Source organism: Dictyostelium discoideum (genome assembly GCF_000004695.1).
Source record: "Dictyostelium discoideum AX4 chromosome 3 chromosome, whole genome shotgun sequence".
Lineage (NCBI taxonomy): Eukaryota > Evosea > Eumycetozoa > Dictyosteliales > Dictyosteliaceae > Dictyostelium > Dictyostelium discoideum.
In genome coordinates, this window is record NC_007089.4 from 5,280,422 (window position 1) to 5,297,148 (window position 16,727).

The window sequence follows — 16,727 nt, forward strand, 5'->3', positions numbered from 1 at the left end:
AATTAAAAAAAAAAAAAATTGAAAAAAATAAAAAAAAATTACATTTGTTAAAAAAAATAAAAAAAAATAAAAAAAAATAAAACTTAAAAAAAATTGAAAAAACAAAATAAAAAAAAAAAATTGAAAAAACAAAATAAAAAAAAATTTCAAAAAAAAAGAATGATCGAAGAATTAATAGATTCGATAAAACTCTTAAGAAATTTAGCCATTGAATATGGCAATGAAGAATAGTTAGATTCAGAGGAAAATTTGACTAAATTCCTCGAAAAAGCAGCCAAAGTACTATATGTAAATAGTGGTGATGCTTTAATCGTTAAAAATTCAAATATGATGTTAGAAGCATTAGAATTAAAATCAAAACAATTTCACCAACATTGTGTAAAAACTGTAATAGAAAACGAATTATATTTGGACTTTTTTGTATACAAAGGAAAATGCAAAAACATCAAATGCACCAGAGGTAACAAAGCTAGAAAAAATTCAATTGTGTGCAGTGTTTACAGTGATATGGTAAATCAAGCAATTGAACAACTCAGGGAGTTAATAAAAATAAATTAATAAAAATAAATTAAAAAAAAAAAAATTGAAAAAAAAAAAAAATTAACAATAATAATAAATAAAATAATAATTAAAACAAAAAATAAAATTACAATTTAATAAACAAATAAAAATTGAAAAAAATTTAAAAAAAAAAAATTGAAAAAAAAAAAAAAAAAAAAAAAAAAAAAAATTAACAATAATTATAATAAAAATAAATAAAATAATAATTAAAACAAAAAATAAAATTTCAATTTAATAAACTTTATTTGTTTTTTGAAAAAAAAAAAAATTTAAGGTCAGTGATTTTTTTTTTTCACTACGCTACTGTAGTGAAATTAAATAATAAAATTCACTACGCTACTGTAGTGAAATTTTATGGAAAATTCCCTACAACAAAGGATATTATCGATTATATCAATAATCATACACCGGAGAAAAAAACCTAAGAAATTTTACTATTTTGTGAGAAATTAAACTACCGCAAAAACACATATTTTAAGAAACGATATTATAATTTAATAAAATTTTTAACAAACTAATATCAATTTCTAATTAATAATTAATCACACTTTATTATTAAATTATCATAAAATAATAAAAAAGAATCTTGCCATAATAAAAATATATTTTAATAAATTAAAAATTGATAAAATCTAATATTATTTAATTAAAATTGAATATTAATTTGTAATTAAATTATAAAAAATTTATTGATTTACCATATTGTGAGAAATTTTACTATTGTAATTTCTCATTTATAAACATTAAACTATAATTTAATAAAATACAACAATAAATAGGAAATAATACTATTGTAATTTCTCATTTTTTAAAACATAAAACTATAGTTTAATATGATATTATATATTATTAAAAACTATAATAAAATGATAAAAAATAATGGGTGTACAATAAATATTTAAATAAAAAATATTAAAATATAAGAATTTTTATTTTTTTTAAATAATTTATTCCTTATTTATTATTTGATATCATACCTTTACATAATGGCAATATTAATCTGTCTGAATTTTTACTAACTAAATTTATTGGACATTGTGCCAAAAAAGCCAAATTATTTTTCTAAATTTTTATTATTTTTTTTTTTTAAGTTGTTTCATCAATTTTATTTATTCTAATTTAATAATAAGTTTACTGATTTTATTAAAACAAATAATGAAAATTTACTTACTTTGGGAAAAAAAAAAGGTGAAAAAAAAAAGAAAAAAAAAATGATTTACTCTTTGGGAAAAAAAAAAATTATGAAAAAAAAAAAAAATAAAATTAAAATATTGTGCGGATTGGCCAAATCAAACACTTTTTAATATTTTTTTTTTAAATTTTTCAAACCAAACACTTTTTTTTTTATTTTTTTTTTTTTTTATTTGTTTTTTTTTTTTTTTAATTAAAATCCAATGAACAGTTCTTTGTTTTTAATTAGAGAATTATCGATGGTGTCAATAATCTCATCAAGGAAGGACCCATGGGAATTACGTTCTCGGTAGAAATGTTCTTGATATAGCCAAAGAAACGCTCAATGGGATTCAACTCTGGGAATAGGAAGGAAGAAATATCAATTGAACCGAATATTGATTAAACAATTCAAATAGTGCATTTAAAGCTTCGATACCACCGTGAATTGGAGCATTGTCCATTACCAATAATAAACCAGGCTTGCAAAATCCACTTTCCAAAAGTTCTCTAACATATTGAAAGAAGTCTTCGGTATTATTGGTTTTATCACGGATTTTATACAAACAATCATCCAAACAGATGGTGAAAAACCCATGTAGGTCTCAGAAATGCTGGTGCTATTAGTAACATAAACCGGCTCTCCAATTGGTCCAACATCTTTAGATCTCCTTAATTCTAATAAAAAACTTTATTAGTTTTAATTATTTATTTTGTAATAAATAAAAAAAAATTAATAAATAGTTATATAATTACCTTATAATGCTAATAGTGGAATACAGAAAGGATGGAAAGACAAATATTTAAAAAAAAAAATTTATTAAAAAAAGAAAAAAAAAAAAAAAAAAAAAAAAAAAAAAATTAGTACAAATATTTATATTCAATCTAAAATAATAAAATATACCTCTAGAAGAAAATGAGCATTCATTCTTTTAGGTTTCATTATATTATTACTATTATTACTACTATATTGCTATTGCTATCACTATTGTTACTATTATTACTACTATATTGCTATTGCTGTTACTATTATTACTATTATTACTACTATATTGCTCTTGCTATTACTGTTATTACTATTATTACTATTATTACTACTATAATGCTATTGCTATTACTATTATTACTATTATTACTATTACCATTACTACTATATAGCTATTGCTATAACTATTGATATTAATATTTCTATTTCTATTACTATTATATGTATAATTAATTATATTATTATTTTGGTTTTATTAATTATGTTTTTTAAATTGTTTTTATTATTATAAACTAAAAGTGGTTTTTTTTATTTAAAATAAAAAATGATCATTTGATTTTAACCAAAAATATAGATGTGATGGTTTAATATTATAATGGCCATAGTTTTTATAAATGAACAATTGTATTTCATTTTATTTATAGTTGGTTAAAATAATTAGTGAATTTTTTTAACTGTAAAACATTTCCCCCTTTTTTTCAAATAAAAAGAAAATTAAAAAAAAAAAAATCAAATTATATTAAATTAAAAACAGTTGGAGATATTTTCCCACTTTTTTTTAAATTAAAAAAAGAAAAATAAAAATAAAATAAAAATAAAATAAAAACAAAATCTTTGATCAAAAATATATTAACTCGGTTGCAATGAAATATTTTAAGTATTTAAATAGATTTTTTTTTTTTTAACTTTAATTATTTTATTCACTCATATTTTATTTATCTATTATTTTTTTTTTCTTTTCATATTTATTTTATTTATTATTTATTATTTATTAATATCATTTTCGTTTATATATTTAAACATACCTCAATTTTATAATGGACTCAACCAAACTATATTGTAATCACAAACTCAATAGCAATTGCACCAGCCAAAAAGAAGTGGTGCTACACCATGCCAACCATGCCCAGGATATCCTAAAAAATTAAAAATTTGTTTGAGTTGTTCCTTTCATCCAAAGGTAATTTGTTTATAAAATAAACAATAAAACTTATAATAATAATAATAATAATAATAATAATAATAATAATAATAATAATAATAATAATAATAATAATAATAATAATAATAATAATAATAATAATAATAATAATAATAATAAATAATAAAATAAATAAAATTTTTTTTATTTTCAAAGAAATTTTAGTATAAAACATTTTTATTGTGTAGTTTTAAATTTTTAAAATTAAAAACAAATAAATATTCATAATAATTAACTTAGAAAGTTTTTTAATATTTTTTAGTGAGTTTAAACCCTTTTTTTATTTTTTTAATTTTTTTTTTTATGATTAATTTTCTAAAAACGCACAATAAAAAAAAAAAAAAAAAGTAAAAAAAAAAAAAAGTTTGAAAATATAGTAAAAATGGATAAAAAAATAAAAAAAAAACCAAGTTCAAAATTAATAAAATTTTGCTTTTTTTCGCATATTTATTCTTATAATATATCTTATTTTTATTAATTCAATTCCTATATTTTTAAAAATAATAAAAAGTTTCATTTAATATATAAATTTTTTTTTTTTATAAAATTTATTATTTTTTATCTTATTTTTTAGGGATTACTTATATTTTAATAAAATATGTTGAATATTATAAAATTTTCCAATTTAGAATTTATTTTATTATTTTTTAAACATCTTATTATTAAAACCATAATTAATAAAATTTATAACCTTCTTATATATTATCTCATTTTTTTAGTATTTATTATATTTTAATAAAATATGTTAAAAACTATATAATATTTCAATTTTTAATATATTTTATTATTTTTTTTTTATTATTTTTTATCTTATTTTTTCATATATTTTATTAAAAATAATAAAGGTTACATTATTTATAAATAATCTTATTTTTTAGTATTAATTAAATTTTAATAAAAAATGCTATTTTTTTTTTTATAATAAGTTTCATTTTTTTATAAATTTTATAAATTTTATTTTTTTTATTTTTTTGTTATAATTAATCTTATTTTTTAATAATTTTTATTAATTTATAAAATAGCTTTACAAACTTTTATTAAAATTTAATTTAATTAATTATATTTTAACATTTTATAAGGTTTTTTTTTCCCGTGATATCTTAATTAAACAATTCATAATATTGGCAAATATAAAATTAAAAATAAAAAATAAAAAATAAAAAATAAAAAAATAATATATAAATAAAAAAATAAAATAAAATAAATATGAATAATAAAAATTTAGAAATCTACACAAAAAAAGGTGTTTTGCATTTATGTAGGGCTATATTATTTTTTTTTTTTTATTCTCAACCCAAAACACCTTTTTATACTTTTCACAAATATAATAAAAAAAAAATTAAAAAAAAATTACTGTTGAATTTTAAGAAAATAAAAAAACTAATAAAAAATGAGTTTAAAAGATTTGTTTATTTAATTTTTAAAAATATAGTTTATATGATTTTGAATCATTTTTTCATTAACCATTCCTCCTTCATATGAGTTCATTGATTGTAATAATTCTTTAGTTTTCTTTGAAACACCAAATCCATTACCCAAGTTATAAATATTATATAAATCATCTAATGAATGGAATGTTTTTAATTTTACACATGATAGAATCTTTGATTGATTAATGATATTCTTCCATTGTTCATATTCAACCATTTCACATCCATATTGCTTTTCCAAGAATGAGAATGAAGGGTTCATTGCTGAAACTTCACTATTTAAACTATAGATATTTAATTGATTTGAAGATGATTTATTCCAACATTTTTCATTTCCAATCATTTTAATTGTATTTAAACTTATCCAACCAATTGGTGATGTTAATATGTTTTTATCAATTTTTGGATACTTTTTAACTGCATAACATGATTGAATAATTAATTGGAAGAAATCAGAATCATGACCAATACCTGTTTCTTCATGTGAGAATATAATTGGTGGTCTAATTAACATTGATGGAATACCTCTTTTTGCTACTTCTCTTAATAAATTTTCAACAACTACTTTACTTTTCATATAACCACCTGGTAAATTATTAATATTTTCAATTGTTGGTATTACTGTTTCTTCATCAAATTCTTTACAATTTGATGCATTAAAGAATACTGATACTGAGCTAAATCCTACAATTGGTTTTTGATAATCACCAGTTGTTGAAAGTTTAATTAATTCAATGAAACCACCAATATTTACAACTTTACTCTCTTCATAATTTGATGCTAAATTAATATCGGCACCTGAATTAATTATTAAATTAATTTGATTTGAAATATAATCAAAATCTAATTTTGATAATCCTAATAATGGTGATGCTAAATTACCAACTATTACTTTAATTTTTGATAATTCAAATTCATTGTGAAAGTGATATAGTTTATGATGTTTCAAATTATTAATTATAGCATTGATTGGATTTGGTTCTGATTTTTTATTTCTAATTAAACAATATACAACTGAACAATTTGGTGATTTAATTAAGTTTGATAATAAATGAACACCTAAAAATCCGGTTGCACCTGTTAAAAATACTTTTGAATCATTTCTAAAATCAATTGGATTCATTTTAATTGCTTGAATTGATTCATCTAATTTCATTTCATTTCTCCAATAGTCTAAAGTTGGTGCTGAATCTTTTTTAATAATATTTTTTGATTTTCCTTTAGTTTCATTTGAATCTAGTTTTTTGATTTGTTCTAAAATAGTTTGAATATTCATATCAATTGTATTATTTTGTAACTGTTGAAGTGTAATTACATTTGATTTAATATCTTTATCAATGAAATTCTTTAATTGTACTGAAGTTAATGAATCTGCTCCATAATCACTTAAACGAATATCTGTGTTGATCTTTGATTGTTCAATTGATAAGAGTTCTGAAATTTTATTTAAAATCTTTGTTTGTATACTTTCTGATACACTATTTTCACCACCATTACTATCATTATCTTTTTCTTTGATTGAATTTAAAATGAAATCTAATCTTTGGAAAGTTGATGTTTCTGATGATAATTTCTTAATTGAATCATAGTTAAATTTACTAACAATTAAGTTTGAATTTTTATTTGAATTTTGAAGTTGTAAATCTAATGAACCTAAAATTATATTTGTTGGAATTGGAATGAAACCTTGATCATCTAACATTTTTGAAACTAATTCATTTCTTGATACAAAACCTGCTGATTTAATTGCACCCCAATTTGTACATGTTGATGGTAAACCAATTGATTTACGATATCTTGATAATGAATCTAATACTAAATTTGCAGAAACATAACTACATTGGTTGAATGAGCCAAATAATGATGCAATCGATGATGCCATAACAAATTGTTTTAATTTCCATGATTTCTCAATTGAAATTTCATGTAAATTAATTGCACCCATCGTTTTAGCATTATGTGAAATATCTAATGATTCAATATCGATTTCTTCTACTTCTTTAGTTATTTGAGCGAATGCATAATGGAATATTGAATCAATGTTATCAATATTTGGATTTTCTAATAAAATTTGATTAATTGATTTTCTCATTTCAATTGGATCACCAACATCTACACTCTTGAAATGGAATTTAGTGTTATTATCCTTTCTTGATATTGTTTTATTGATTAATAGTTCTAACTCCCATTTTAATGATGATTTTGATAAAATGATAATGTTTTCAAATGATTCTGTTGGTGAATATTTAATTAACCATTTTAAGATTTCTAAAATAATACCTGATTGACCTGTAATAATTATATTTTTACCAATTATATTTTTTGTATCAATTTTGAAATCATATTTTAGTATTGTGTGATTCTTTTCATTGTTATCTGATTCAATGAGTTGATTTAATAATCCATCACTACCGATACTACCATTTGAACAACTATGATCTAATACAATTTTACCAATATGTTTTCTTTGATTAATATATTCAATTGCTTCTTTGACATCTTCAATCTGGAATGTTGTTATTGGAATTGGTTTTAATTTGTTTTCATTTAAAGCATTTGAAATGGATTTTAATAATCTTGAAACTACTTTTTTATTAATATGCATAAGTTCAATATTATGATAACTCTTGTTAAATTTGAAATTGTTGAAATTTAAAAATTCATTGTTATTTAAATGGGTAATTGAAAGATCAATGATTTTACCTCTTTCTTTTAAACATAAAAAGTTTGAATGTGTAAATTCATTTGGTAATGTATTTATAATTAAATCTACTCCGTTGAATTTACCAGTTGTACCATAAAGTTGATTTAATTTTGATTTGATTTCATTTACATAGTTTTTATTTCTTGATGAATAAATACCAGTTATGAATGATCCATAATTATCAATTAAATATTGTTCTTTATCTTTTGAACCTACTGTGACGAAAATTGGTGATTTATGACCTTTCCATTTTAATATTTCTAATGTTGCTAAACCAATACCACCTGTTGCTGAGTGAATTAAAATTACTTCATCATCATCGATATTAAAATTACCAATGTTGAACATACCATGAAGACATGTTGAAAAAATGACTGGTAATGATGCTGCTTCAACATGACTAATATTCTCAGGTTTATGTGAAACATAAAGTACATCAGCTATAACATGTGAAGCGGTTGTGTCACAAGCTATACCAAATACATTATCGCCTACTTTAAATTCACAATTTTGATTCTCATTAGATATTCTTGTGATAATACCTGAAAATTCGAGACCAAGTGGATTTTTAGATATTGATACATTTTCATCAATAACAACTAAACCACGATAAATTAAATAATCTTTATAATTAATACCTGTTGCTAAAACTTTGACTTCAATTTGATTCTTTTTTAATTTCTTTGGTTTTGATGCTAATTTGTATTCTAAATTTGTTGAATCTAAGAGTGTCATAAAGTCATTATCTTCGAACGAATTTGAATTGAAGTTTGATTTTATATTCTTTTCATTCTTTAATATTTCATAATAAATTGAATTATTTCTAATTATATATTCTCTTTGAATATGGTTATTTGAATTTTCAATCAATTGATTAATGATTTTATTTAATAATGATGATATTGATAATTGATTATCAAAATCGATTGAATATAGATTTAAACTTGGAAATTCATTAAAGTATCTTGCTGTACCTATTATTGATGATGATAAATAGTTTTTGATTTGTGAATCAATAGTAATTAATACATGTTTACATGTTAAACTATGTTTTAAAAGTTGTTGATTAATTTCAATATATTCCATTGTAATTTGTTTGAAATTATTCATTTCTAATTGTTCCATTGATTTAATAAAGTAAATTATTGAATCATTTGTTATTGAAGGTAATAATTGATTAAATTCATTAATATTCGATATTATTGTTTGTTTGCAGCTGATATGATTATTTGAAATTAATTTCATAAATTCATTTGTATATTTTGATTCTTTTTCACAATAAATTATAATATTATCATTTTTATTGTTTGGAACAACTGTTAATTCATTTGATAATATTGTTGATTTTTGTGATTGTATTACTTTATTTGACTTTTGAATTTTGTTTTCATTAAAACCTAAATTTATTAAACTATCGATATTGTATTTATCACCAATATCATCTCCAATTATTAATAATAATCCATTTGAAGAAAGAATATTAAATATTGATTTGATGATTGTTTCATCATCACCATCATTATTATTATTAATGATAATATCATAGTATGATGGTTTTAACTGGGTTATATCATTTTTAAAGATTAAACTTGAATCGTGTAAAGTTGGAAGTTTATCATTTGAATTATCAATAATTGTAAATTCTATATCGATTTCTTGTAAACTATTATCATCGAAAATTTGATTTAATGTTTCAATGATTTGTTTTGATAATTCTAAATCTGAAAATGATTGTAAAATTCTAAAAACAATTTTTTCATTTATAATTGGTTTGATTGTTTGTTTAATAATTTCTGTAACTGTATTGCTGCTGCTGATGCTGCTAAAAGTTTGATTATTATCAATGGATAAAATATTAACTAATGAATCTTTACATTGTAAATTATTTGTAAATAATTCAGTTGTAGGATTATTAATTAATAAACTATTAAGTAATGGAAGAGTTGAATGTAAAGATATACAATCCATTTCTAACAACTTTGTACCATCTTCTAATAAAACTAAAACTGATGATTTATAGCTATCTGATTCCAAGGAGATGAATTTTGCTTGACAATAGATATTCTTATATTTTAATTTGTCAGTTGGTATATTTTCAGAATAAACTTTTAAACCTTCAAGTCTTTCAAATACAAACTGGCTTGAATTTGTAATGAATCCAACTATAGTTTGTGAACAACTATCTAATAAAGCTGTATTGAAAAATGATTTATCGTATGTTTGATAAACTGGCTTACCATCGATATCAAAGTTTTCAGTGTTTACTTGAATTTTAGATATAATACAATCATTACCAAAATACAACTCTTCAATTCCTTGGAAAGCTCCTAAATGAGTGATTCCAGTTATTGATCTGGAATGTTTGTAAACTTCTTGTTTTGAAAGGGTTGTAAAATTACATTCTGATAGCAATTGATTTATATCATATTTAGATGAGTGATCATTATTATTATCTTTTAGTGATATAAGTTGAAAGTTACCAGTACATGTTTGAACCCATTGATTTGTTTTATTATCTTTTATGTTGAATGTAACTCTATAATCAGTGTTACCTAATTGATAAACATTGGTTTGTAAAGTATGTTTGACATTTTCTTTTAAAACAAATGGTGCTAAAAATTCCAAGTTATTAATTATAATATCTTGATTTGGGTAAAGTTTCATAATATTATCAGCATATCCAATACCTGGGAAGTAATATTTTCCTTTTACAATATGGTCTTTTAAGTATTTGAATGGATTTCTATTTATATCGATTATTGATTCATATGATTTGTTATTTGATGAATAGTTAATCATTGATTTACCTAAACTGTTGAAAACATTTGGTCCATTTAATCTATATTGTTCAAAGTTAATATCAACTTTCCAATAGTGTTGTTCGTCGAATTGATAGTTTGGTAAACTGATATTGACCTTGCTGTTTCTAATGGAACTGACATCATCATCATTGTGATTGAATTGACACTTGAAGTTTACATCATAACCTAAACAATAAATTTGTGAAATTGTTGAATGAATTTCATCTAAATCATTGGAGTTCTTTTTGTTTGTTGATGTTAATACTGAAACTGAATTAAAGTAACTTGATGATTTTGGTATCATTTGTTTTAAATAAAATGATAAACTTGGATGTGGTGAAACTTCAATAAATATTAATTCATTACCAAGTTTATTATTTTCAATGTGTTGATATAAATTTGAAATAGTTTGAGAGAATCTGACAGGTTGTATTATATTTTCATAAACATAACTTGAATTGAATGGAGTAGTTTCATGATTAAATAAATTAGTTGTAACTGTTGAAAATGTTGGAATTCTTGATTGTTTTGATGGTATATCTAATGGTAAAATTTCATTTTTAGTTGAATGTTGACTACTTGTGTGGAATGATGATAATGAACCTAAAAATGCGCAAAAGATATTATTTTCTTTTAAATTTAATGATATCTCTTTTAAAATATTTTCATTACCTGCAATTACAATTGATGTTGGTGAATTATAGCATGCAACTTCAATTGTTGGGTATTTATTTGAATAAAGCTCAATAAATTCTGAATGACTGATATTAACTGATAACATTTTACCACATCCATTTGTATTATTTTGAGAAATTGATCTGTGATAAATTAATTTACAAACTGTTTGGAAATCTACCATACCTGAACAATATGATGTTGCGATTTCACCTAAACTATGACCAACGATGAATGATACATTGATACCCCAATGTTTGTATAGTTCAAATAATGATATTTGTAACATTAATATCGATGGTTGAGCGATTATTGGTTGATGTATTGATATAATATCATCATCTTTAATTGATCTTAATTTATCTAAAACTGAGTATCCATAGTATTTACTTAACTCTTTATTGAATTTGTCCATCGATGATCTGAATATTGGTTCACATTCATAAAGTTGTTGAGCCATTTTATTCCATTGTGAACCTTGACCTCCGAAAACAATAACAACCAATGGTTGATTTCTTTTAATTGTAATATTTGAGGATTTGTCATTATTTGTTTTAAAGTACTTGTTTTTAGTTTTTAATTGATCCCAATTACTTGAAATTAAAACTGATCTTTGATATAGTTTCTTTGATTTTGAGTAAATTTGATTCTTAACAAACTCTTTGAATGAATTTGTTGAAATTTTAATATCATTTATTATTAAGTCTTCATAATTTTTTAATGATTTTACTGAATTGGCTGAAAATGGTATTAAAAATCTTTGTTGTTGTTGTTGTTGTGATTCGGCAGGATAACTATGACCATTACCATTTTGATTGATTGATTGTTCAATAAACTGTGATAAAATTAAACAACAATTTGAACCAGTTACACCAAAGTTGTTAATAACCATTGATACTGGTTTTTCATTATTATTTGTAAATGGTATTGCTTCTGTTACAACTTTAATATTCCAATCTTTAAAGTTAATCTTTGGATTTGGTTGATCAAAATTAACATTTGGTGCATAATGTTTATTTTTAAACATTAAACAACATTTGATTAATGATGCAACACCTATTAATATTTATAAAATGAAAAAAAGAGTTAAAATTAATGTTTTTTATTTTTTTTTTTATAAATGGTTACAACTTACCACTTGCAGCTTCAGAATGACCAATATTAGATTTGAGTGATCCAATGAGTAATGGTTTAGATGGTGTTGATGTTTTCGATGAATTTAGAGCCATTGATACACCTTCTACTTCAATTGGATCACCTGTTGGTGTTCCTGTACCATGACATTCTACGAAACTAATATCTGATGCTTTCATATTTGCACTTTTCAATGCTAATTTGATATTATCAGATTGTGATTGTTTGGATGGTGAATAAAAGTTTGATTTATCATTTAAACCACCTCCATCGACATTTGAACTAAATGAATTAATTACACAATAAATATTATTACCATCTCTAATTGCGTCTGATAATGGTTTTAAAATTACAATACCACAACTCTCTGCACGAATGTAACCATCTGCTTCTGAATCAAATGGTTTACATTTACCTTTTTTACTTAGCATATTTAAAAATGAAAATGATTTTGAAATGTATGGATCTATATAAATAAATGTATATAATAATTAAAAAAAAAAGAAAAAGAAAATTGAAGAATAAAAATAAAATAATAAATGTTTAAATTCTGAATTAACATACCAAGTAATAAACTGACACCACCCACAATTGATAGATTTGAAGTACCATTTTGAATTGATTGAAAACCCATTGCAATTGAATTCAATGATGAAGAACATGCTGTATCAATTGTCATTGATGGACCTCTGATATCATATGAAAATGATAATCTATTTGAAATGGTATGAAGAACATTTGATGCGAAATAATTTTCAGATGTTTCATTAAAGTCTCTATTTGTTGTTGAATAATCTAATGTTGAGCAACCAATGAAACAAGATGTATTTGAACCTCTAATATCGATTGGATCGATGAATGCATCTTCTAATGCTTCCCATGTACACTTTAATAGTAATCTTGTTTGTGGATCCATTAGGGGTACTTCTGATGGATTGATTGCGAAATGAACTGGATCGAAATCACTCCATTCTTTTAATGGTAATAATCCACCAAATTTATTATTAACTTCACCGAGTAAATTGATATTGTCACTCCATCTTTCTGATGTTTCAACAATACCACTGAATCCATTCTTTAAATTATTCCATAAATGTGAAACACTACCATTATTAATTGATTCTTTACCTTGTGGAATTCTAAATCCAATACCTACAATTGCAATTTCTTTGTTTTCTAATTTCATTTTTAATATTTCCAAAATAAAGTAAATTATATAAAATTATTATCAGAAAAATAAAGTTATTAAAAAGGTATTTGTTATTAATATTCCAAATAAAAATAAAAAAAGATTCCATTTAAATAAATTATAAAAAAAAAAAATATGTAAATTAAAAAATTGATTTTACACACATACTCACATATAAACATATAATATATTTAATTAAACCAAAATATATTAGCTGTTTTGAAATAATCTCAAACTTTTCATCGTCAAGAGCAAACCATTGGTTGTTAATTTTATTTTAATGAAATTGTGATTTGTAGATGATGAGTAGATTTTATTTTTTAAAAAAAAAAAAAAAAATAAAAAAAAAACGTCTGGGTAGTTTTAAAAAAAAAAAAACACCTGGATGGTTTGAAAAAAAAAAAGTGTAATAGGGAGGTAAAGGGAAAAAAAAAAAATAATAATAATAAACTAAAATAAAAGGAGAAAAAAAAAACAAGAGTGGGTGAAAAAAAAAAAAAAATAAAAAAAAAACAAAATTTAAAAAATATCTATGTTTTTCTTTAATAGATCTTTTAAAATGGGAAAATAAAAAAAAAAAAAAACTAATTAAGATCTTGGTATTAAAAAAAAATCTCCACAGCAAAAGGGTTAAAAATGAATATGTTAACACAGATTTGGGTGTAATTTTTTAAAACTAATAAGAGGTATTTCAAGAAAAAGCCTCTTTAAAACTATATATGGGTTTTTTTTTTTAAATCCTTTAATAAATTTATTTCCTTATCGATATTGTAAAATTATTTTTATTTTCGGGATTATTAATCTGACATTATAATTATTATTATTTATTAATTTTTTTTTCTTTTAATATTCTAAAAAATACCTAATAATTTCATAAAATAATTTATCATTTAAAAAAAAAAAAATTACAAATAAAAAAATTTAATCAATAAATTAAAATTTTAAAACATTTAATTTTTTTTTTTTTATCAAATTATGCGTGGTGTTTTTTTAAAATATCTTTTTTTAATTTTTTTAATTCTGAGAAAATAATTAAAATAATGAAAAAAAAAAAAATTTTATTTTTTATTTTATTTTTTTTTTTTCTATTGTTAAATTTTTATTCTTTGGTTATCTTTTTTTTTTTCAATTCTATTAAATTTTACCTTTTTTTTATTTTTTTTTTTTTTATATATTATTATTATTATTATTAAAGATGTCAATGGTTTTAACCAAAGTTCCACCATTTCATTATATCCATGTTTTGGATACAAATATACAAATTGTAAAGATGATTGAAGGTCCAATATCATATCTTGTAAAAGAACATGAAAAAATTGTAGTTCAACCAACAAGAGTAAGAAAAAAATAAGAAATAAAGTTTTTTTAAAAATATTACACATCATTTTTAATACTTTTTTTTTTTTTCCAAAGATGCATGTTATTCAAAATAATGAATATTGTATAATTGAATCACCAGTTATTAGAGATCAAGATAAAAAGACAGTATTGGTTGATAAATACGGACAAGCAAAATTAAAACATGGATCAAGAGAGATTAGATTTGAAAGTGGGGAACCATTTCCATTGTATCCAGGTGAGAGTATGATCGGAAAGATATCACCATTGACAGTGATTTTAAATAATGAAGCCATCGTAATTAAAGCGTTAGTTGACTTTTTGGACACTGAAACTTCTAAACTTATTTCAGCAGGTGATGAATGGTTAATGTATGGTCCAGCAACTTATAAACCACGTGTAGAAGAGCATGTCAAAGAAATTAGAAAAGCATTCATAGTGAAACCACACAACGCTTTGAAAATCATGGCAACCAATGATTTCAAAGATAAAGTCTACAAACAACAACGTAAATCAGGTGATGAATGGTTGATGACTGTCGAAGGACCATACATTCTAGATGCTTATGAAAAGTTGGTGGAAATCGTTGAGCCATATGTATTGGATGATAATAACTCAATCCATGTTGCTGCCAATAGGAAGTTTGTAGATTCGAATGGTGTCGAGAGAAAAAAAGGTGATAAATGGTTACTCACAAAACAAGACACCACTTTATTCATCCCTCAGCCATCTGTCACCGTTGAGAAGGTTGTGCCTGTGACTGTGCTAACCCAGTTGAATTATGTTATTATTAGTGATCCGTATGATGAGGAGACCGGTGCACCTTTGTTGGGTGAGAAAAAGATTGTTAAAGGTCCAAAGAATTTCTTTCAAAAACCTGGTGAGACTTTAAGCATTATTCAAAGTACTTACATTTTGGAACCAGAGGATGCAGTTTATGTAAAGGTTTTAGAAGAATTTGAAGAATCTGTTCGTTCTGGAAATACTCTAAAAAATGTAACTAGAAAATCAGGTACTAAATATTTAGTCTATGGTCCATGTGAATACGTACCACCATTAACTGTACAAGTATTAAAGAAAACTAAAGCTATCATTTCAAATGAACAATTTGGAATTTACATTTTTGATTTGATGCCTGCTTTAAATGTTTTTGTAATTTTATTAATCTTTTATTTAATTTTAAAATTCTTTTTTTAGAAAAAAAAAAAAAAAAAAAAAAAAAAAGAAAAACTATCATTTTTCAAATAATAAACTCTTTTGTGGATTTAATAGGAAAAAAAAAAAAAAAAAAAAAAAAACCAGAATGGTTACATTCATTTTTTTTTTTTTTTATATTTTATATCATTTTGTGTATTTATATACAAAATTAATATTAAAAATAAATAAAATCAAATCATTGTATAAAAAAAAAAAAAAAAATAATATGGAAAATAAAATGAAAATATTTTTTTTTTTTTTTTTTTTTAAGTGTAAATAAAAATAAAAATAAAAATAAAAATAAAAAAATAAAAAAATTTTATGGAATATTCAAAATTAAAAAAAAAAAAAAAAAAAAAAAATGTATTTTTTGAATTTAATAATTTTTTGTAAAATAAATAATTAAAATCATTATTACACTGAATATACAATTACACCATACTATTTTTTAAAATTTTATTATTTTTTTATTTTTGGATCAAAAAGGGAACAATAATAATAATTATAATAATAATAATAATAATAATAATAATAATAATAATAATAATAATAATAATAATA

At 21.7% G+C, this 16,727-nt stretch overlaps 3 protein-coding genes across 3 annotated transcripts; 2 read left to right on the forward strand and 1 right to left on the reverse strand.

The window, feature by feature from the left end:
• Positions 1 to 327: 327 nt before the first annotated feature.
• Positions 328 to 558, forward strand: DDB_G0282085 (hypothetical protein; the record flags this gene model as incomplete). Its single annotated transcript, XM_635327.1, has 1 exon — positions 328 to 558. The coding sequence occupies one exon, from the start codon at positions 328 to 330 to the stop codon at positions 556 to 558; it is 231 nt and encodes a 76-aa protein (XP_640419.1).
• A 4,553-nt stretch (positions 559 to 5,111) lies between these two features.
• Positions 5,112 to 13,628, reverse strand: pks21 (beta-ketoacyl synthase family protein; the record flags this gene model as incomplete). Its single annotated transcript, XM_001732949.1, has 3 exons — positions 5,112 to 12,364; positions 12,444 to 12,908; positions 13,007 to 13,628. The coding sequence occupies 3 exons, from the start codon at positions 13,626 to 13,628 to the stop codon at positions 5,112 to 5,114; spliced, it is 8,340 nt and encodes a 2,779-aa protein (XP_001733001.1).
• A 1,198-nt stretch (positions 13,629 to 14,826) lies between these two features.
• Positions 14,827 to 16,166, forward strand: DDB_G0282033 (hypothetical protein; the record flags this gene model as incomplete). Its single annotated transcript, XM_635330.1, has 2 exons — positions 14,827 to 14,967; positions 15,045 to 16,166. 2 exons carry the CDS (start codon positions 14,827 to 14,829, stop codon positions 16,164 to 16,166), a joined length of 1,263 nt encoding a protein of 420 aa, XP_640422.1.
• Between the last annotated feature and the right edge of the window lie 561 nt (positions 16,167 to 16,727).